General features: G+C 39.0%; 1 protein-coding gene across 1 annotated transcript in view; it reads right to left on the reverse strand.

Moving 5' to 3' along the window:
• Positions 1-8,243: 8,243 nt before the first annotated feature.
• LOC102855669 (cytochrome P450 2J2-like) overlaps positions 8,244-24,415 on the reverse strand; it is a 41,851-nt gene continuing 25,679 nt past the window's right edge. The window contains exons 3-9 of the mRNA XM_006879742.1: positions 22,493-22,642; positions 21,933-22,093; positions 19,811-19,987; positions 15,816-15,954; positions 14,697-14,884; positions 12,426-12,564; positions 8,244-8,422 (exon numbers count right to left, since the gene is read on the reverse strand). Coding sequence (XP_006879804.1) covers positions 8,244-8,422; positions 12,426-12,564; positions 14,697-14,884; positions 15,816-15,954; positions 19,811-19,987; positions 21,933-22,093; positions 22,493-22,642 — 1,133 coding nt within the window. The remainder of the gene's footprint in view (positions 8,423-12,425; positions 12,565-14,696; positions 14,885-15,815; positions 15,955-19,810; positions 19,988-21,932; positions 22,094-22,492; positions 22,643-24,415) is intronic.

Consider the following 24,415-nt stretch of genomic DNA (forward strand, 5'->3'; position numbering starts at 1 on the left):
AGACGGTTCTCTCCCTCCTCTGTTTCAGTGCAGTATACATTATTGAACCCATCTTACTCAGTCTCTCCCCAACCCCAAGGACAGTCCCATTCTTTGGCAACATTCCCCTTAATGTGTGGTATCACACATCAACACTAAGTAGCAAGTACATTCTCTAGATCTGAACAGAAAACAACTTTTATCAGTGTTATGTAAAGAAGATGACATAAAAGAAGAGATGTGAAGACATTGACCAATCTGCTTGCTCTGGGAGGCATGGTCATGAGTAATTAATCTGAAGAGTCAAAAGTCAAGATCCTGACTCAGTGATGAAGTGGAAGGGCTGCTGAATCAAAGTCCACACTTCCAATGTATTTTCTCTGTGCCTTTTCCTATAATGCTGCAAAGTAGCTGATATAGATGGTGGTGGTTGTTTTTGTTAAGTGCCATCGAGTTGAGTATGACTCATAGCGACCTTATGAACAACAGGCCTGAACCCTGCCCTATCCTGTGCCATCCTTGTCATCTCTGGTACAGTTGAGCTCATTGCTGCAGTTACTGTGCCAACTCATCTCGTGGATAAAGTGGGGGGAAGGATCCCACTCTACAGCCCCACAAGGTTTATACCTTCAAAGCCCATGGAAGATTTTTATGAGTCAGAATCAACTTCAGGGTAATGTGAGACACTTGGGATAAATATGAAAGTCCAACTTGGTTTGATTTTGTTCGATCTAGGGACTAAGGACAAGAGTAGTTAACTGGGCATCATAATAACCAAACCCTATGGCACAACATCGTGATGGATGGAGAAAGGACTGAGACTGTCAAAGACTTCATCTTACTTAGATACACAATCAGGACATCAGGAGAGTATTGCACTGGGTAAATCTGTAATCAGGGGCCTCTCCAAATTATTGAAGAGTAATGTTATCACTTTGAGGAAAAGGGTGCTCCTGATTCAGGCTATGGTCTTTTCAGTCACTTGCTATGCATCTGAGAGCTGGACAGAGACTAAGGATGACAGAAGACTTGATAAATTTGAACTGTGGTGTTGAAGAAGAGTGTTGAATATTCCATGGACTGTTGTAAGAATAAACAGATACATCTTGGAGAAGGTGCAGCCAGAATGGAAGCAAAGATGATCAAACTTAATTTTACATTCTTTGGGTACTTTACTAGGAGAGGCTATTCATTGAAAAAGGGATATCATGCTTGGAAATGTGGAAAAGCAGTAAAGGAGAGGAAGATCCTCAATCAGGTGGTTGACACAGTGTCTATAGCAATGGGGTCAAGTATATCAGAGATTATGAGGATGATACAGGATAGGACAGGGTTCCGATATGTTGTTAAAAATGTTATGAGTTGTACTCAACTCAATGGCACCTGACAACAACATGCCACTGATTGATTCAGGTATCTAGTGACCCAATAGGGCAGAGTAGTACTGTTCCCCAGGATTTCCAAGGTTATAATCTTTACAGATGTAGACTGTTATATCTTTCTCGCACTGGCGTGGTTGGTGGATTCAAATCACTATCCTTTTGGTTAACAGCTGAGTTAACCATGGTTTCACCAGGCCTTTTCAGATAATAGGCACAAGCACATATAATACTGAAATAATGCTTTCTTGCTCAATTCCCATTACACCTTTTGTGTATAGCTTCTTTAAATTGGGTAGAAGTTAGAAGGGAGAAGCATAAGAAGGCCGACTTAGGCATTCCTAAGATTTCATATAAAATATAATTAAGCCTCTTATCTTTGTATCTAATCATCTCATTGGCCCCACATTAATGGACTTCTGCACACTGAAATCGACAGTGCATAGTTTTTAGCCCTCTGTGGTAAACTGAATAATAATTTTCAAAGATATCCATCCCTTAAACACTTTTGTTCTTGTTAAGTGCTACTGATTAAATTCCAACCCAGAATGACCCTAAATACAATAGAATAAGGTCACTTTGAGGACTAAGGTGTGTCTGATTCAGGCCATACGATTTCTGATCACTTGTTATGCATCTGAGAGCTTGACAGTGAATAAGGATGATAGAAGAAATGATGCCTTTGAGCTGTGGTGTTGGAGAAGAGCACTAATCATCCCATAGACAGCCAAGAGAACGAACAGATATGTCTTGGACAGGGTGCAGCCAGAGTGCTCTTTGGAGGCAAGAATGATGAGGCTTTGCCTCACATACTTTGGACATATTGCTAGGAGGGACTATTCCTTGGAGAAAGACATGTTGCTAGGAAGTGTGGAAGGTTAGTAAAGTAGAAGGCCCTCAGCCAGGTGGATTGACAAGGTGACTGCTGCAATGGGCGCTTGTATTTCAAGAAGTGAGAGGATGGCGCAAGATAGAACGGCATTCAGAGTTTTTGTTCCTAGGGTGGCTATGAGTAGTACTCGGCTCAGTGGCACTTAATATTAGGAGCAGAATGAAGCACTGCTTCATATTCTGTCATCCACACAATGACAATTTTGCTTGAACCAATTATTTTTTTTTATTTTTATTGAGGCTCAATGTCAAGAAGACAAAGATTCTCACCACTGGACCAATTGGCAGCATCAGGATGGATGGTGAAGAGATTGAGATTGTTCACAGCTTTCGTTTGCTTGGCTCCATAGTCAACACTCTTGGCACCAGTAAGCCAGGAAATTAAAAGGTGCATTGCCATGGGAAAGTCTGCTGTTAGGGACCTCTCCAAAGTACTGAAGAGTAATGGTGTCTCTCTGGAGACTAAGGTGTGTCTGATACAGGCCATGGTCTTTGCAATCACTTATTATGCATCAGAGAGTTGGACAATAACCAAGGAGGATAGAAGGAGAATTGATGCCTTTGAGCTGTGGTGCTGGAGAAGAGTATTGAGAATACCATGGACTGAAAGGGAAAAAAACAGATTTGTCCTGGAAAGGGTTAAACCGGGTGGCTCCTTGGAGGTAAGGATTCTGAGGCTCCGCCTAACATACTTTGGACATGTGGTAAGGAGAGACAGGTCCTTGGAGAAGGACATCATGCTTGGGAGGGTGGAGAGACAGTGCAGGAGGGGAAGGCCCTCTATGATGTGGATTGATTCAGTGACTGGGATAATCGGGATGGGAGTGTCAGAGACAGAGCAACTGGCACAGGACAGAGCAGAGTTTAGGACTGTTGTACATAGGGTCGCTATGAGTCGCAAGCGACTTGATGGCACACAACAACAACAACATTTTTTGCTTGAACCCATAGTATCAATGCATCTTCGAGTTTCTTGCATCTTTCCTCTTTTAAATTATCTTTTACTTCACTAAATATGTTGTTCTTCTGTGGGGACTGGACTTCCTGAAAACATGGAAAATGTATGTGGTGAGTCTTGCCATTCTTGTTTCTTCTGAAACCTTGAGAATGTGTTGATTAGCACAAAAAAGGGAACACAATATGGAGATGCAATAATTAGGTGCTCAGTTATTAACCATAAGGTTGTCAGTTCAATTGCACCAGCAGCTCCAAGGAGGATGATGTGGCAGTCTGATTCTAGAAAGAGTATCACCTTGGAATCTGTAGGGGGCACTTCTTCTGCTTTGTTCTATATGGCCACTGTAGTTAGCATTTACTTGACAAAAATGAGTTTTCCTTTGTACAAAAGACACTTATCAGTATCAAGAGGAAATAGTATCAAATCATACCGGATTATCAAAATGGTCTAGTGTTATCATAAAGAGTGTACAAGAATGAGACAAAAAGAGCAATGAGAATCGGCAAGGTCAGAAAGAAGCAGGAGGAGAGGGGAGAAAATGCTAAGCTGCTGGATTTGAAGATGGAAGAAGACACACGGCCAAGGGCACGCAGGCAGCCTCTCCAACCAGGACAAGGGAAGAGAACAAAATCTCTCCAGAGCCTCCAGAGAGAGCCATTGCTATGACTGCCTGAACTTTCACCCAGAAACTATTTTTAGACTCTGACCTGTACAGTTGTAAGGGAATTTCCTTTTGTCAATCAACCTACTGAGTTTATGATCATTTATTACAGAAAATAAGAGGAAACAAATCTACCCCATTTGCTCTGAAAGAACATACAGAAAATATCTTTGATTTCCTCATCTTGGTCATCTCTTTGCTATAAACATCAATAAACTCTCAGGTTTCATCAGGGTTCCAATCTCTCCTGTGGTTTTTTAACCACACAAGAAACAAGCAGTTTCTGTTTCTCTGTCTCTAATGACTGTTTGCTGAGATCCAGGAAGGAATTTTATGATCCATGGAAAGACTGTAGAGCTGATTGATAAAAATAAAACAATTATGGAAACAACATGCGGTTACTTTTCCTCATTTTCAGACAACTGAAACAATCTTCTCTTTTCATTTCTTTATGTTACTTGCTAACACTTAAACCATGGAGTCATCTTCTACTTCTGTCTCATCATTCAAAAAAAGGATTTCTGTTCTCTTACTAATTTGTTGCTCTAATAGTCAAAAATAGCATTTCAAGATCTATTTATTTCAGACTTCAGAAGTTGTTAGAATTTATCAATTTCTCCATCTTTGTCTTTAGTGATTGATACATGTATTTAAGTAATAGCCGTAATAGCTGTATTGACATACCTTCACTGTATGTAAATAATATTGTATTACTTCCAGCATTGTACTTTAGGATAGCTCTTGAAGTACTAAACTGCTGAGACCTTTATCAATATTTCTCAAGGTAAAAGAACTGAAAAACAAATTCAAGTCTCAGATTGCAATACTGAGAGATTTTTTAGGCAAAATCTTGAATGCCCCAGGATGTATCAAAAGAAAATGAAGTTAGAAGACATAGAGTCATTGTACCAAAAAGAATTAATAAACACTGAAAACTTTAAGAAGTATAATCTGATCTAGAACCGACTGTAATGAAGGAAGAAGTTCAAGCTACATTGAAGGCATTGGCCAAAAATAAGGTCCCAGGAATTGTTGGACTATCAGATGAGGTGGTTCAGGAAGCATATGCAACCCTGGACATGCTCACCAATTTCTGCCCAAAAGTCGTGAAAGACAACTACCTGGTCAATTGACTGGAAGAGACCCATATTTGTCTCCATTTCCAAAAAAGGTGATCCACTAGAATGTGGAAATTATTGAACATTATGATTAATATAACATTCAAGTAAAATCTTGATGAAGATTATGCAAAAAACACTTGGAAGTGTGCATCAACAAGGAACTGCCAGAAATTAAAGAGGATTCAGAAGGGGCTATCTCTGTTGATGGCAGTCAGACCTTGGCTGAAAACCAGATAATATCAGAAGGATGTTTACTTGTATTTTATTAACTATGCAAAGACTTTTGACTGTGTGGATCATAACAAATTATGGCTAACAACTGAGAAGAATTCAAAACTCAAAATATTTAATTGTGCTTATGCAAAACCTATACATAGAACAACAAGCAGTTGTTTCAACATAACAAGGGAACAATGCATGCTTTGAAATCAGGAAATGTGTACATCTGGACGATATTTTTTCCCTCCATGTCTATTCAATTTGTATGCTGACCAAATAATTTGAGAAGCTGGACAATACATTAAAAAGATGTGGCATAGTGTCTAAAGGAAGAGTCCTTAGCAACCTTGCTTGATGTAAGCAAAGAGAACTTGAAACACTTGATACAAAGATCAAATATTATAGCCTTCAATATAGATTACATCTCAACTTCAAGAAAACAAAAATCCTTGCCACTGTTTTGTAGGTAACATCAGGATAGAAGTAGAAAAGGCTGAAATGGTCAACAATTGTATCTTATGTTGAGCCATAATCAATACACTTGGTACCAGCAGTCAAAAGATCAGGAAACATTTTACCCTAGCTAACTCTGTAGTCAGAGACCTCTCCAAGTTATTAAAAAGCAATGATGTCAGTTTTAGGACCAAGAAGCACCTGATTCAGGCCATAGTTTCTTCAATCACTTGCTATGCATCTGAGAACTGGACAATGAATAAAAATGACAGAAGAAGAACTGCCTTAGAACTGTGGTGCTGGAATACTGAATATCCCATAGACTGCAAAAAAACAAACAGGTATGTCTTTGAGTCAGAATGTACTTATAGCTCACCCTCTAGTGGATACTCAGATGCTGTAAATTTCCAGAGGTAGAAATCCTACATAAGCATGGAAACCAGAACTTTAAAAATTTTTTGTAGAGATACATATCCCACAATATCCATTCTCCTTTTCATTGAGTAACACAAGTTCAATGTTTAGTTTCTTGCATTACTAGCTATAGGAGGTAGAAATATAAAATTAAAGAGGAATTAAACAACAATACCAAAATCCCAACTTCCCCGGCTCTCTTAGTATTCACTCTCATTGCTGTCAAGTAGATTCCAACTTTAAAGGAGAAGACTCTTCATCTTTCTCCAGTAGAAATTCTGGTGGATTCACATCAGTGACCTTTTGAGTAACAATGTAAAGTAAAATGTAGCATGTAAAGCACCACACCCCAAGTCCCTTGAGTCTCTTATTGTTCTCGGTAGGTGCGGTTGAGTCCAGTATAGCAACCCTGTGAACAAAAGACCTGAACTCTGTGCCATTCTCACACTTCCTGACACACAAGAGCCCATTGTGGAAGTCATCATGTCAATCCACCTAGTTAAGGGCATTCCTCTCCTTTACTGAGCCTCCTCCCTTCCCTGCATCATCTCCTTCTCCAAGAAATAGTCTTCCTACAAACTTGTCCAAAGTATGAGGTGAAGTCTGATCATTCCTGCCTCCAAAGAGCACTTGTGGCTGTACCCTCTCCAAGATTTATCAGTTTTTTCTCTTGGCTCTTCATGGGATGTTCAGTGCTCTTCTCCAACACCACAACTCAAAGGCATCAATTATTTTTCTGTCACCCTATTCACTGTCCAGCTGCATAGCAAGTAATTGGAAAGACCATGGCTTAAATCAGACACACTTTAATCCTCAAACTAACATCATTGTTTCTCAATATTTTGGAATGGTCCCAACTGCACATTTTGCCATTGCAATATGTTTATTTCCTGACTGCTGGTACCAATGGTGTTTGTTAATTGTGGATCCAAGCAAGATGAAGATGTTGACAGTTTCAATCTCCTCTCTATCCATCATGATGCTGCCTATTGGTCTAGTTGTAAGAATTTTTTCTTAATATTTACATGCAATTCATACTGAAGTCTGCATTCTGATTTTGTCATATCACCTGAGGATATCCTGCCCAGATCTCTCTTGTTTACTTTTTTAAAAAAAAATTCTTGTTTACTTTTTTAAAAAAGCTTATCTGATTAAAGTTTCTTTCTTTTAGTATCCTAACTTATTTTCAAGTTCTACATATTTGTTATAAATGAACTATGAAATTATACAGAAGTGGAGGTATGTTTTATGTTCTTTATTGTCTGAGAATAATGGCCATCTTTCTCCCTCAGACCTGCTGGTGCATTTAAAACTGTAAAGATGTGACTGATGGAAGGTTTACAGAAACAGGGTTATCCATATTGAGGGAAATTTCTCCCCAGCGGAATGGTTAACTCTTGGCTGATAATTGCCAGTCCAGCAATACAAACAGCAAGATTGCAGAAGACAGAGGTGGCTATCTGTTAGAGTAGCAAGAATTCTCCTGTATCCATTACAACACCCAAACTGTACTCAGTGATTATTAGAAGAGAATAAATCCACCTCACAGTATTCCCATAGCTGTAATCTGTATGTAAGCTGATGTTTCCTCTGTGTAGTGGGGCAAGTAGTTGTGGAGTTTTCAGTTTGCAGACAAATGCTATAACCACTGTGCAACCAGGGTTCCTTTGGTAGTTTTTCCTCTGTGAAGTTCCTCTGGGTTGGAATCTAGTGGATGGCAAGGTTAAAGAATTTTACATCCTTGTTCCCCAAAACTATTCCCTGGTATGGTTAACTGTGGTCAAACTCTATTTGGCTTAAAGCCCAAGGCAAAGATTTATAACCATATAAACTTACACAACCATAAGATAACACATTTTCTCTGATTGTTAATCAAATAGTTAAGGTTTAGGGTATTCATAACATCAAATTCTAAATGATTCACCAGTTTGAGCTAACTGAGGGAAAGAAAATGGCCAGAATTAGAATAGAATTAGAGTTAGAATGTAAAAGTTCTGCTTATGTGTTACATGAGAGGTGACAACAGAGCTGGGATTTGGATTCAATTTCTTCTCAGTCTAATTCCTACAGCCTTTCCTCAGGGACACTTCCGTCTGTTCCCTCACTTCTGAACAGGCATTGTTTTCTGGACACATTCTGTGGTTCTTCGTGTTTTTTCCTCAGCAGCATCACGCCCTAGGAACAGCACAGATGTGATGATTGACAGGGGAGAGAGTGACGCTGACTCTTGACTTCAGGCTCAGCTTCTCATTGGGTGGGGCTCTGAAGGTAAATTTTTGCAAAAAGGAAGTGAAGAATATAAACAACTCAGTCTTGGCCAGCTGTTCTCCAAGGCAAACTCGTTTTCCTGAAAGGCAAAAAATGAGACTGAATTACCTACCCTGTAGAGGAAGTGCCTGGCAGGGGTGGAAATTTTCCGTGTCCTGCTGATCCAGAACAAAAAAAGGAACCACAAGTCCTCAAAGAAATTTTATTTACAGAAGATCATTTAAGACCATCAATTGCATGAGTAACTCTAGACACATAATAAACCCACATCATAAACTCAAATGTCTCCAGGGGTCAGACAGGGAGGGGAAGCATAGGAGTGAAAGTGCAAAGGTCAAGCAGTAAAGCTACGTAGGTTTTTTTAGAGAGCGGTTTTCTAGTCTTTATAAAGGCTTTAAATAATTAACAACAATACTAAAGCATGAAGCAACAACAAAAAAATTAAAAACCTGTTAATTTTTCAGTCCTTGACAGGAAACTCTCCAAAGATACAAAGAAAGGAATATCAGAGCTGGAGTTCTAAAGTGCAAAGCATTTCTAAACCAATGGCTTCATTCTACCAATCTCACTACTAGAGTTCATTGGGGATACCTATATCTCATTTGTTCACAGCTTTACTTTACTTGGCTCCATAATCAACAACACTCTTGGCACCAGCAGCCAGGAAAATAAAAAGATGTATTGCGATGGGAAAGTCTGCTGTTAGGGACCTCTCCAAAGTACTGAAGAGCAATGGTGTCACTCTGGAGATTAAGGTGTGCCTGATACAGGCCACAGTCTTTGCAATCACTTGTTATGTGTCAGAGAGTTGGACAGTGACTAAGGAGGATAGAAGGATAATTGATGCCTTTGAGCTGTGGTGATGGAGAAGAGTATTGAATGTACCATGGACTGCTAAGCAAACAAACAGGTCCATCCTGGAGAGGGTTAAACCGGCCTGCTCCTTGGAGGCAAGGATTCTGAGGCTCCTTCTAACATACTTTGGACATGTTGCAAGGAGGGACCAGTCCTTGGAGAGGGACATCTTGCTTGGGAGGGTGGAGGGACAGCGCACATAGACAGACTCTATGAGGTGGACTGAATCAGTGACTGGGGTAATTCAGGTGGGGGTGCTGGAGACAGTGTGATTGGCACAGGATAGAGCGGAGTTTAGGGCTGTTGTACATAGGGTCGCTATGAGTCGCAAGCAACTCAACGGCACATGACAACAACAACATATCTACTGATATAAAAATCCCACTATCTGAAAAATGTCTCCTTAGTTTCATCATGCCTCCTATTAGTGATTATATAGAGTTGTTGTTGTTGTTATGTGCCGTCGTATCAATGAAAAAAAAAAAATCCAACTCAAAAGTATTTTGGTAATGAGAGAATTAAAGAAAATTTTGTGTGTGGTGATTATTAGGTGCCATTGTGACTACACCTCACAATGGCCTGATGAACAACAGATCTGAACCTTCCCCTCACTTGCACCATCCTCAGGATCTCTATCTTGTTTAAGAATCCATTCTAGTAGTCACTGTGCCAATTCATCTTGTTAAAAGTCTTCCTCTCTTTCCCTGACCTTCTAACTTTCTCAGGATGATGGTTCTAAGGACTGATTCCTCCTAAAAGTATGCTCAGAGTAAGTGAGAAGAAGTTTCACCATCCTTGCCTCTAAGGAGCATTCTGGTTGCACCTTCTTCAAGCCAGATTTGCTTGTTGTTTTGGCAGTCAATGGGGTACTTTTCACCAGCACCACAATTCAAAGGCATTCATTCTTTTTTCTGTCATGTTTATTCCTTGTCCAACTGTCAGAAGCATAGGAAATAATTGAAAATATCATGACATGGATCAGGGGCACCTTAACCTTTAAACTGATGCCCTTACTCCTTGGAACTATGGAGAGACCCATGACCTTCGATTTCAACAATGAAATAATGTCTTTTGATTTCTTAACTGCACTATCATGCGTGTTGGTTGTAAATCAAAAAGGAAATCCTTGACAATGTCAGTGTTTTCTCCATCTATCATGATGCTGTTTAATGGTCCAGTGGTGAGGATTTCTGTTTTCTTGATGTTGAGGTAACCTTCACTGAAGGCTGTAGTCTTTGATCTTCTGTAGTACATATTCTTCACAAAGTACTTCAAATCCTCTTCACTTTCTGCAAGCAAGTCTGTGTCGTCTGCATGATGCAGGTTGTTGATGAGTCTTCCTCTGATTCTAATGCCATATTCCTCTTTATATAGTCCAGCTTCTCTAATAACTTGCTCAGTATACAAATTGAATAGGTAAGAAGAAAGGATACAAACCTGACACACACTTTTCCTGATTTTAAACCATGCCGTGTTCCACTCTTCTGTTCAGACAACTGCTTCTTGGTCATGTCTAAGTTTCAGATGAGCATAATGTTTTATGATCCACACAGTCAAACACATTTGCAAAATCAATAAAACACATGTAAACATCTTTCTGGGGGTCTCTGCTTTCAGCTAGGATTCATCTGACATCAACAATGATATCCTCTGTGCCACAACCTCTTCAGAATCTAGCTCATACAAATTAAGCCTTGAATTGCATCATTAAGCATTCTATTGGTAAAAGATAGAATGAAGTGGGAAGCATGAAAAGAAGAGAGATGAAACACAGTCACCAAACCAAAAATAATTAGCCAATGTTGAATCATCCTTGAGAACCAACCATTCTGAATGAAGAGGTGCAAGCTCCACTGAAGGTATTGGCAAAAAATCTGGTTCTAGGAATTGATGGAATACCATTTGAAATGTTTCAGAAAACAGATGTGTGGACAAGCTCACAGGATCGGCCAACAAATATGGAATGGAAGACAGCTACATGGCCCACTAACTGGAAGGGATCTGTATTTGTTCCCATTCCCAAGAAGGGTGATCCCACAGATTGTGGAAATTATCAAACGATTTCCTTAATACTACATGCAAGTAAAATCTTTCTGAAGATGATTTAAAAATGGCTAGAACTGCCAGAAATTCAAGCCTCACTCAAATGACTTCCTATGCATGATAATTCTTTATTGTGTTTTTCAAATGTGCCTTTTATTTTGAAATAATTTCAAGTATAAAAAAACTTGACTGATCAAGACAAAGACAAAATGTTTCTCTTGATTTATAGTAAGTTGACTACATTATCTGTGAAAGCTTTAGTATGTATTCCTTCTAAAAAAAGCACTCTTCAATATCATCACCACATTATAAAATATGAAAAGTTAAAGTTGATACTTATCTTCAGACTCTATAAAAAGTTTACCACTTGCCTCAATAAAAAAATCAATAAAAAGCAGCGATCATGAGGATTACGCAAGACGTGACGAAGTTCAGGTCTGTTGCGCACAGGCTTGTTGTCAGTGGTACTCAATGACACCTAACAACGCCACACTGTGAGTTAAGTAGAGAAATAAAAAAATAAAACACAAAAAAATGCTTTGAAATGGCTGGCTTGAAAATATGTTTTCATTGCAACCTCCTCTGTCTCTTTTAATGTGTATATCACGTAAAAGCGCTTTCTCATCAGATTTTAACCCACTTTTAAGAGGCACAGGACTCTTTCGGGGACTAGTTAACAGAATGGATCCTACTTCTGTTTAGTCTCTGACATTTCCTGTCCCTCTGACATTTACTATGATGATAAAGAAACCTCTTGCTCTTCCCTCTCCCTATCTCTTCCCCATAAACTGGATTTACAGCTGCAGGAAGGGAGCTACCCTTTAAAAAAAACACCTTGGCTCGCAGTTCTATGAAGAAGGCAGATGTTCACATCACTTTTGGAGGACGAGGCAAAGCATGGGCTTCTCTGACCCCTGCACCAGCGTGGAAGGCAGTGGAAGAAAAGGAGTAGAGATAGCAGAAGCTGAAATCTCCATCAGAGGCAAACTCAGGAGAAGGAACAGCTGAAACTTGACTGCCATAAGTTTTTCCACGTGGTGACTTAACAAGATTGAGCTGTGTTGGGCAGGACCATCTGGAGGCATGCCAACTAAAGCAAAGTTCAACAGGGAGGAGATTGGGAAAGGGCTAACAGCAGAACTCTGGGCTTTTATATTTCAGAGAGCTTATTCATGGCAACTCACCTACTGAAAAAGGCAGAAAGGATTCCCTTTTCTTAAACTGTCCATTCTCCAGGAAGTGCTCCGGATTGAAGGTGTCAGGGGTGGCCCACTCTTTGGGGTCCCTGTGCAGCGCAGTCAGATTGGTCAGGATCACGGTCCCCTAAAGAAGGCAGCAATGACTCAGGCAAGGTTTGACTCATGCAACATTACACATGGGTGACTGGTTGGTTAAATTCACTAACCTTTCAGTTAGCAACCTTTCACATAAGTTATTATATTCACCAGGTGATGGCAAAACAAAGGAAGTAGTGTCAGGAAGTGCAGTCTCTAGAAGGGACACTCAAGGATATAGTAAAACTGCAGAGACGCTAAAAGCCTAGCAGAAAGGGATCACAATTTTGCTGTGAGGGAGAGTGGGATTTGAATTCCTCAAGGAATTTACTTCAAAAAATCAACTACCAAAAACTCTATGAATTGCAATGTTCTGATCCACAGTGATTATTGAGATGACGCAGAACTGAACAGCATCTTGCACCCTTGTGCATGGATTCACTCTATGTCTAGAACTGACTGGAAGGCAGTTACAACAGTAACCACTGAGAAAGTTACAAAACCAAAACCAAAGGCACTGCCTCGCTTTCCACTGCACTCAGGGGGCTTCCAAGGCTGTACATCTGGATGACATGTGATGACCTGTCTTTCTCCCCTGGAGAGGCTAGTGGGCTAAGCTACTGACCAATCATTTTTAGTCGCCCAAAAATTTTAATTTTAAAGTCAGACAACTTTTGTGAAGGAAACAAACAGGATGCAGCCAAAACAAAACAAAAAGAAGAGCTTTGGAATTAGAACACTTTTTCTGTTCCCAGCTTTGTCCCTTAGCAGCCGAGAAATCTTAAGCAAGGAAATGAATTTCTCTGTGGCTTCTCAGTCTTTAATTAAGATAGTATAAAAATAAGATGATTTTGAGGACTTGAGCGAGACATTTTGGAAGTATCTCAACAGTCTACATCACACAGATTTTGTCTGATAGATGCTTGCTCCTTTCTTATTCCTTCTAAAATGTAGCAGACCCCTAGAATTGTGTCCCTTTTGTAATAGTAAGCTTCCCATCCCTGAGGGTGTTGTATGAAAGCTGTTCAGTATTTTACTGGAAATACCAGCCTGAAGGGGATGTTGACTCATGGGTTCCCTAGTGTTCCTTTATATTTGAACATTCCATAACCTCAGGATTATGTGAAACCAGTGTCTACTCAGATATTCTACCAGAGAAAGAAAAGAGTTCAGAACCTAAAGTGACTACAAATTTCAAAGTTTTACTGTGCACACAATTGTTCACTGCCATAGAATTGCCTCCAACTTATGATTAACCCACGCACGATGAAATCAGAATGTTTGGGACAATTCAAAAGTAGATCACCAGGTTTTTCTTTTAAGCTTGAAAGCTCTACTAAAACCTGTTCCATATTATGTTGTTAAGTGCCATCAAGTGTTTGAATAGTAACATTTAGAAATAAAATTATGATTTTAATGAAAGTTTATAGAAATGTTGTGTTTTCATTCATTTATTGTTGCACATTTTCCTCCCTCCCCGTCCTTCCCCCACCCCGAGTCCACTTTGTAGTGCACCTCTTGTTCCAGATTGATGTCATGTATTTAATGCCTATTCATACATTCCTTTCAGATAGTTCAAATAGCAGCATTTAGATAGCCACTGACAGACAAGTAGTGGCGGAGTTGAGATGTACTGGCTAGAAATGGAATCAGGATTTCCCACACAGAAGGCGAGAATGCTCCCACTAACCACTAGCTTCTTCTCGTGCAATTTAGGATAGTAAAATCTTACAAAAGAAAGGAAATCTTGCTTACTCTTTGGAGAGAGAGTAGGTCTTTCTCCCTTGGTTTGGCCATTAAACTAAAAACTCAAACTCCCTGCCATTGAATCATAGTTGATGATCATGACCCACAAACAGGTTTACAAAGTTGAAAATTGCAATGGAGACTGGCTTTGGGTTAGCAACACAAATCTACATGGGCTACACCACTAGGGCTCCCTTTATTTTGCCATAAAATCCCTACTTTTACCCCCCTCCAACATCAATTAACACTTTGTTGTATTAACATTCTAAATCCAAACTTGAAGGGGGGAAAAATAGTATTTTATCAGGAACAGTGTATCTCTCTCCTTATTTGAGTGATTATTTAGAATATGAATATGTCACTTTTCCAGTTCATATTCCTACTGTTGAAAAAAAAAAGATAAGCCTGAAGACCTGAGGCTAAGCCCCTGATTACCTTTGGCAGGTAGTATCCAGCCACAGTGGTATCAGTTGTCACTTCCCTGGGGAGGTTCATGGGGAGGATGTTGCCCATTCTTTGCACCTCATGGATGACGGCATTAGTGTAGGGCATGTGGTCCCGATCTGCTATGCTGGGCTGCTGGGACTGGCCAAGTACACTGTCAATTTCAGCTTGTACTTTCTCTGGATTAGAGCAGAGAGGATTTTATTCTTTTTCAAACTTCCATGCTTCCTTCCAAAGATGTAGAGATGGTTTCCAGAGTCAGTCTGATTTCAGTTAGTGATCAGGTTAAAACAAATACAATTTTATTTAAATTACCAATATTTCAAATACAAACAGGATCATCCATGGTGAACAGATGATAAGTAGCAGGGTAATACTGTCTGATCTGGTGCCAGAAGATGAGGCCACCAGGCTGGAAGGCACTTAAAATATGACTTGAAAAGAGCTGCTTCTTCAAAGTGGAGTCTACCTTAATGAAGCAGATGGAGTAAAACTTTCACCCAATGAAAGATTTTAATTTGTTGATGTGTTACAACTCAAAATGAGGAGAAATAGCTACAAATGCCCATTAAGAATTAGAATATTGAATGTAAGAACTATGAATCTAGGGATATTGGAAGTTGTGAAAAATAAAATGGAACCCATAAAGATCAAGATCCTAGACTTCTGTAAACTAAAATATACTGGTATTGGCTATTTTAAAACTAACAAGTATGATTTACTATGCTGGAGAACGACAAATTGTTGAGGAATGGCATTGTGTTCATTCTCAAAAAGAACATTTCAAGGCCTGTCCTGAGGTACAATGGTGTCAGTGATAGGGCAATAATGATATTATTTAGTATGAGAAAGATGTCATAATAAAATTGCTATTCAAATTTACAAACCAATAATTAAAGCTAAATTTTAAAAAAGGGAGATTCTCACCACTTTCTGCAATCTGAAATTAATGCACTCAAGAGGCATTAACAAAAACTGATGTCTGGAATGATAACTTGGAAACAAAAAACGATTCAATGTGCCCTGTTATCTTCTGGCCCCAACACTGGGCAGTAAGTTTTAGCAGGTGTATGGCTGTCCATTCCCAGGAATGTCTAAGCACTTGCTCACCTTGGATCTCTGGGTTCATGGCCATGTGAAGCAGAGCCCAGCGCAGTGTTGTAGACGTTGTCTCAGTTCCAGCCAAAAAGAGGTCCAGTGTGCTGCAGACAAGGTTTTCTTCATCAAAACTTGATGTAGCATTGTCTGTCTACAAGGAAGAAAGATCTTTACTGATTTATACAAAAAGCTTCTAGTTGCCATAAAACATAGAGACACATCTTCCTGGAAAAGGAATTTAGGGGGGAAAAAGATCCCAAGAAAATTTACTTTCCCATTGGTTTTGTGGGATACATGGAGTATTATGACACTCTCCCTAGAATTATCTTGATCTAAGTGCTAAACGTATATGAAAATAAAAATAATCATTTTCTTACACCTGCAATTTGAGAAGAAAGTATTAAAAGAATGGGAAGAGGATATAAAATGAAAAAGCAGACTTAATTTCCAATATCTACATTTTCACTAGCTGTCTGAACTAGGAAAACATATTTAATCTCTGGGTGCTTCAATTTCAAGTCCTGTAAAGTGGAAATAACCTCTTATGGCTACATGAGAGATGACCAAGTTATAAATGTACCAAACAGGTAAACACCAAGTATTCAACTGTTAGCAGCACACACAAGCAAACCAAAACTCAATTCTGTTTTCATACAATTCTCATATCTCCCTCTGTTCTTCCTTCTGTCTAGCTTAACCTTTCTTATTCCCTGGCATATTCCTCTGATACTCTATCATGTCCCTCTGGCTCTTTCAGTTTGTTAATATTGCTCATAATGTGTGGCACCATATCTAAACACCAAGTAGCAAGTATATTCTCTTACTCTGAGGAAAAAAATCTGCTTCTATCAATCAGCCCATTGAAGGAACCAACAATCTGAAAAGATCAATTCAAGATACTGATTCAGTGATGTATTATCATGTGGATATACATCATATGTATCTACATGTCAAAAGTCAAACATTCAATTTGCCATTCTTCATGTATCTTTCCTATACTACTCAAAAGTAGATCATGTTGGTGGAGGGAAAAAGATCCAAAGAGACCCTGTGTGTCTGCTCTCCCTTAAGATTTATCATTTCAAAACCCATCAAAGGTCTCCAACAGCTGGTATCAACTCAAGGGCAGGTAGGCCCTGAGGCTAAACTACGAAGTTCAATTCAGTTATACTTGATATGGAAGCTGATGAAAAGAGTAGATAATTAGGCACCAAAAAATCCAAAGTCTTTGCCATTGTGTTGCTTCTGACTCATAGTAGTCCCTTGGGACAGGGTAGCACTACCTCAAAGGATTTCCAAGCCTAAAGTCTTTATAAAATTGAGTGGGCCTGTTGGTAGAAAGGAAAGAGGGGGAAAGTGAACCACTGAACATTTATTAAACAGCGGAGATGAACATTTAAACCTTTGCCAAAGCTAAGGTTTATGAATATCCCCCCGAATGTAAATGTTTGCATATATTTTGTGAACAGGTGTTCAGTGAGAAAATTTTATTTAGGTATTAAAGACTTGTTTGTACTTCTTTCCCAGTTCTGATCTTTATATCCACTTTAAAGCGAAGTGAGAAAAATACCCAATATAATCTCCTCTTAGAGTCTTCCTACAAGTAAAAGCAGATTTTGTGTCATTTTACTTGGCCTTTGCTTGTCTCCATTATAATTTATGTACTTTTCAGATTAGCACTAGTAACTTCTTTCTTTATGTACTCTTAAAAGAAACAAATAGTAGGGGATTTTTGCCTTGGATTTGTAAGCATGCCAGTTGAGAGACATAAAAAGGTCATAGTGTTGTTTATAAAAAATTTTTCTTTATTAAGATAGGAAAAGCTTCTACATAAATGCACTGAAATAAATGCTAATAATTTCTTGTAAAAAAATTGTTGTTTTTGTTATGTGCCATTGAGTCACCTGTGACTCATAGCAACCCTATGTACAACAGGTCTAAACCCTGCTCTATCCTGTGCCAATCTTACTGTTTCTGACACACCTACCCACATTACCCCAGTCACTGAATCAATCCACCTCATTGAGGGTCTTCCTCTCCTGCGCAGTCCCTCCAACCCACACAAGCATAACGTCCCTCTCCAAGGACTGGCCCCTCCTTGCAACATGTCCAAAGTATGTCAGATGAAGCTTCAGTATCCTTGCCTGTAAGGAACAGCCAGCCTGGTTTAACCCTCTCTAGGATGAACCTGTTCATTCTCTTCGCAGGAACAGCCAGCCTGGTTTAACCCTCTCTAGGATGAACCTGTTCATTCTCTTCGCAGTCCATGGTATAGTCAATACTTTTCTCCAATACCACAGCTCAAAGACATCAATTCTTCTATCATCTCTAGTCATTGTCCAGCTCTCTAACACATAACAAATGATTGCAAAGACCGTGACCTGTATCAGGCACACCTTAGTCTCCAGAGTGACATCACTGTACTTTGGAGAGGTCTCTAGCAGTAGACTTTCCCATCTCAATGTGTCTTTTATTTCCTGGCTGCTGGTGCCAAGATTGTGGAGCCAAGCAGACTAAAGTGTTAATAATGAGAGTGCTTTAAATTAAAAAAACTCCCATGAGAATGGCTGGTGGGTTCAAATCATAAGTCATTTAGGTTAGCAACTGAGTGCTTAACTGTGGTGTCATGAGAGCTCCTCAGATAATTGGTACAGACACCATTCTGAAAAAGCACATTCAGAATCAATTTCTATTCTTTTCCCCCTTTTGTGTATAAGTCTTCTAGATAAGGGTAGAGAATGATTTGAAGTGGGGTGAGAGGGACTATTTAAGTACTCCGGGGTATGAAGAGTAATGTCATTAAAACCCTACCTTTATTTCTAATTATATTATTGCTCCTGGGTTAATGGTACTTGGGTTCTTGAAAATAAAGACCCTTCTTGAACCCTTCTGAGGTTGGTTAAATAATGATTTTCAAAGAAGTTTATGTCTGAACTGCTTGATGCTGTTGTTGAATTTGTTCTCAGTGACAAATTGCCAATTACAAAAGACTAAACACTGCCCATTCTGTATCATCCACAAATTCACTGTTTTGCTAAATCCACTTTTATAGCCACTCTGTCTTTTGATCCTGTTAAGGGTTTTCCTCATTTTTAAACTGACCTATTTTCTTCAGTGATTTCTTCTTAATAACATGCCCAAATATGTGAGAGGAAGATTTTCCATTCTTGCCCTGATAGAGTATTCTATTTGAAAACTTGTGAATATATTGCAGAATTGTGGAGGTGCTGTGATTGTGTTTTCAGTTATTAACCAAAAGGTTAGCAGTTCAAACATGTCAGTCTGAAGAAACACAGTATGATTCCTTGAAAAGCACAGTCTTGGAATCTCTATGGAATCTCTGTATCTCAGTTCTGCTTTATTTTGTAAGGAGGGGTCATCACAATTAGGAAATAAGAATTGGGTTTATAGAGAAGGTACTTTGCAGTCTGATGCCCTAAAGAGTACAGTTTTGGAATTTCTATGTGGCAGTTCAACTCTGTTTTGTAGGGTGGGATAACTATGACTAGGAAACAACTGGACAGAATTAGGCTTCTAGAAAATGCACTTTGCAGGTGTGATTTAGTTTAGAATTTGATGTGAGGGCAATATATCAGATTATCCAGATGGTATAATGTTTACAATAGGGGCATATAAAAGGGAAACAAGTAGTAGAGAGAATCTTCAAGGGCAGACAGAAACAGTGACCAGGAAGGGAAAAAGATGTTGTGCTGCTGGCTTTGAAGACAGAAGAAGGAACACAAGACAAGGCATGCAGGTATCCTCTAAAACCTGGACAAGGTGAGAGAACAAGATCTCCCCGGGCCACCAGAGGGAGTCAGCACTGCTGCTACCTGAGCTCCTGAAGCTGATTTTAGACTTCTGACTTTCAGAGAGGTGTAAGAGTTTATTTCTGTTGCTCCAAGACACTGAATTGATAATAATTTATACAAAAAAAAATAATAGGAAGCTAATGGTCCCCCATTTGCTCTGAAAGGACACATCATAAGAAACATGGAATTCCTCACCTTTGTCATTTCCGTGAGGTAAGCGTCAATGAAGTCTCTAGGTTCATCAGGATTCCAGTCTTTCTTGTGGTTTTCAATCACATGTGATACAAACAATTTTAATTTCCCCCAGTGTTGAATGAGTTTTTGGTGGGATCCAGGAAGGAAGTACATTATTGATGGGAAGCTATTGTAGAGCTGATTGATAAAAAAACAAAATAAAAACCCAAAATAAAAAAAAAAGCAACACATCATCATGGAGACAGAATATTGATACTTTCTTCCATTTTCAGACAACAGAAATGATCTTCTCTTTTCATCTCATTCTGTTTTGCTTCTACTAAAACCTTGGAGTCAAACTCCACTTCTATCTCTCATCATTCTAGAAAAACATTTCTGTTATGATCAGCCTTAGGCCACTTTTTGCTAACCCAAGTGCTTTCCACAGTTCTAACCATTTGGGGGAGGGGGAAGCTACCCTAAAACACCATTATTTCTTACCTGTAAGAGTTTCCACTGTTTTCTTATCCTATCATGAACTCTATCCCAGCATATTACCCAAAAGTTATTTAACAATTTAATCAGAGTGTTTATTCCTTGCCTCTCAACTCTCCAATAGTTTTCTGTTACACTCAGAAAATATTTCTACGTGTAATGACTTGGCTGGATCTAGAAGTATTTTACAGGTTGGTCCTTATTATCACTTTATACATTGGCCAATGCAATGAAGAAAGGGGGCAAAAACAATAGTATGAAGATTGGAACATAAAAACAAAGCTACCATTCATTAAATGTGATAAGATTATCTATGAAGTCATTTACATACAAATCTGTAAATATGAGCCAAAGAATTCAGTAGTCAAAATTAAATTATAAATAAAGCATTAAAGAATTTTAACTATGTAAAATAAAAATTTTCTTTTTAAAAAAGAATTTCAACTAATAAAATGGAATCCTCAAAAGAAATGTACCTCAACAATGAAACGGAGTGACATAAAAATATCAATAAGATGGTGGTAGTTGTTGTTAGGTGACTTTGAGTTGATTACAACTCAGTAATCCAAAAAAAAGAGCTTGAAACCTTCCCTATCCTATACCCTTCTTAAGGTCTCTGCCATGCTCAAGCCCATTGTCACAGTCACTGTGTCAGTCCATCTCTGTGACGGTCTTCCTCTCATTCACGAGCCTCTACTTTTTCAAGCACATGGGTTCACAGGTATATAAATTATGAAATATGAGCCTTACATCAATGTTAGAAATGTTCTTTGTGTAAATATTTGTTGTTGTTTATTCTTGTCAAGTTAAGCACAACTCATAGTGACCCTATGAACATAAAGGCCTGAAGCCTTTCTAAATTATCATTGTTTCTACAAGTTCATAGAGTTTTCAGAGGCATGGGGTTTAGGAAGTGGATGCCACTCTTGCTTCTAAACCTGTCTTAAACTGGAAACTAATCACTACCCACCACAGGCAGCCATTATGGGTTTTGACCCCCAATGGCACAAGGTTCAGCATCACAGCAATCCACATAACCTCAGTGTAGCAAATTGACAGAGGAGTGCTGTATACTTCAGAAGAATGTTCCTCCAAAATAAAATAACACTAGACCCTTGGGCCCAACCAACTTTTAAATACAAGGGATATATATAAACAAAAGGCCTAAAGCCTTTCTACAACTATCATCGTTTCTCCAAGTTCATAGAGTTTCCAGAGGCATGTGATTTAGGAAGTCGATGCCATTCCTACTTCCAAATTTGAGTCAATCTAGGCACCATAATTCTCAATCCCTTTGTTTGTGGATTGAGAAATTATGGTACATTTATACAATAGAATACTATGCAGCATGCAGGAGCAATGATTTTGTAAGTTATCACCTACCTTGGGAGGGACTGCAGAGCATTATGCTGAGTGAACTAACTCAGTCCCACAAGGACAAATATTGTATAAAACCATTACTATAGGATAAGTATAAGAGAAAATATTTAGGATTATTTAAAAAACCAGGAAAGTTAGCAGATGAATTTCAATTTGATTTTAGTTAAGTTGGAAAGGTTATATTTTACCAAATGAATAAGAAGAGGAGAACCAGAGTCTCGCAGTAGTAGGACATCCTTTATAAAATGATAGAGAAAGAAGTGCTTACGTGGCAGCACAGTCTGGCTTCCAGACATATGGCTTCATCCAGCAACTTTAGCAGCTCCTGAAACCGAGCATCCTCATACTCAAAGCGCTCCCCAAAGGTAATGGAGCAGATGATATTGGAAACGGCATTATTGATCTTGAATTGTGGGTCAAAAGGCTGTCCTGGAGGAAGAGGAAGGGAGAGAAAGAGGCTTTAGATCAATTTGTTCTTTCTTTTTAAAGAATGTCAACTTTACTTGGCATATATCACACACATCTGAAACTCTGGTTACAGCACCCTGCACAGAATCCAACACATAGCAGTGTGTTAGGCAATACTTATGAAAGTACTCAGGCCATACTTAGGAAATCAAATTTATGGTCAGGGTTTAAAATGAGTGATCTTTCAGGACTTAATGGTTGTCTTCTTGTAATTAATTCCGTGAAGACCATTAGCTGTTCACTGTGGCAAATTTAGTGTTAAGGAGCGAGAGCCAAAGAGAGAAACTTGGGTTCTCATAAGTATCCATTTCATGAATGAATGAGTCAAAATCTTCTGCATCTCTCCTAGGAAACCCTCACCTTTCTCCTCCTGTATTGCCTTGACAAGGTGGTGGGCCTCCTCCTGAATGCGTTCTTCTAAGCTCTTCTTTCCTAAACCAAAGTTCCGAAGTGTCATCAGGGCAAACCTTCTTTGCTCCTTCCACTCCTGGCCACTGGACATAATCAAACCTGGAAAAATGAAAGCCTATATTATGCTGTTCTGATTCTATAGTGTGACCATCTGGAAAATGATACTGGGATGTGTATCAGACGAAGGGAAGGAAAAGGGGATTAAGCACTTGAAACCAATTCAGTGAAATAATCTTAAACCATTGGATATAATGGCTAACATTTATTACATGCTTGAATATAAAATACTACATGTTTTTCATGTATTATGCAATTTATCATGTGTAGAATATGTTTGTAATAGCGGTATTTATTATACCCATTTGACTGATAAGATAATTGAGGCACAGAAGATAAACTTTACATGGTCATATTCTGCTTATGTGACTCAAAAATGCATGTTTTGATATTTAGCACATCAGTACATTGAAGAGTTAATGTTTTGTCAAATAGTAGGGATCCACTCAAGAGTAACACCAAAGTCTGTATTCTTAAGGTGACAGGGGTTTCTAGACATTTCATCTAAGACCTAAGTCTTGAGGGATGGAGGAATGAATCAAGAAAGTCAATAGAGAGAAAGAAAGCAGATGGAAAATTAGGAAAAAACCCAAAAAAATCTCAAGAGTTTGAAACAGATGACCACTTGTTTTGTATTGCCCGTAATGAAATGTCCCATTCTTTTCCATTTCTGTTCATCAGAACATTCCTTAACTCTTCTAATATCTGGCTTTGGCTCTACGACCGCCTGCATGTAAGGAAGTGGCCCTTTTCCACTGTTAAGATTCAATGGTATGTTTCCCTTGATCTTCCAGGAACTCTTGAGTCTTAAAATCCACTTCCAATGGTTCTTCAGACACCACACTTTGCAATTTTCTTCATAATTTTTCTAACAGTAATTTTATTTACTTTGTGCCAGATCATCTGTTTAGCTGTGAAATGACAAGCATTTTTTTTTAAGATGAACTCTCAAATTTCCTCTCTTATTACTGTATATCCCATTCTCTTATCACTTATTACTCTAGATTCAACGCTCCTGTAACTTCTAGAATCTCTCTATATTCTGTTCCCTTATATTCTATATTCAATCATTGTGAGAAATCGCATCAATATTAAAATTCTAAATAAAGTATTTTAATAGTTGCTATTTAATTCTGCCACAGGAGTCAAGACCCATATAGTTGTTATGTGTCACTGAGTCAATTGTGATTCATAGTGACCCTATGAACAGTAGCTCTGAACCTTATGCTTTCCTGTGCCAATCTCACTGACACTGACACACCTGCCCTATTGTCCCAGTCACTGGGTCAATGCATCTAACATGGAGTTTTTCTCTCCTGTGCTGCACTCAACCCTTTCAAGTATATCCTTCTCCAAGGTCTGGTTCCTTCTGGCTACTTGCCCAAAGAATGCAAGATAGAGCTTCAAACCCCTTGCCTCCAAGAAGCAGCCTGGTTTTACTCTTTCCAGAATAGACCAATAGTCAGGACAGAGCAGGGCAACACTGCATGGTTCAAAATTGGGAAGGGTGTACGTCAGGGATGTGTCCTGTCTCCATACCTTTTCAACCTGTATGCAGAGCAGATTATCCGAGAGGCAGGGCTCTATGAGGAGAAGCGTGGCATTAGGATTAGTGGACGATCTATCAACAATCTGCGTTATGAGGATGACACAACTCTGCTCGCTGAAACTGAGGAGGACCTCATGCACTTACTGCAGACTGCAGAGGGTCAAGGACTGCAACCTTCAATATGGACTGAGGCTCAATGTCCAGAAGACAAAAGTTCTCACCACTGGACCAATCGGTAGCATCAGGATGGATGGCGAAGAGATTGA

Source organism: Elephantulus edwardii, unplaced genomic scaffold (assembly GCF_000299155.1).
Source record: "Elephantulus edwardii isolate Elephantulus edwardi_28Jun2011 unplaced genomic scaffold, EleEdw1.0 scaffold00005, whole genome shotgun sequence".
Taxonomy (NCBI): Eukaryota; Metazoa; Chordata; class Mammalia; order Macroscelidea; family Macroscelididae; genus Elephantulus; species Elephantulus edwardii.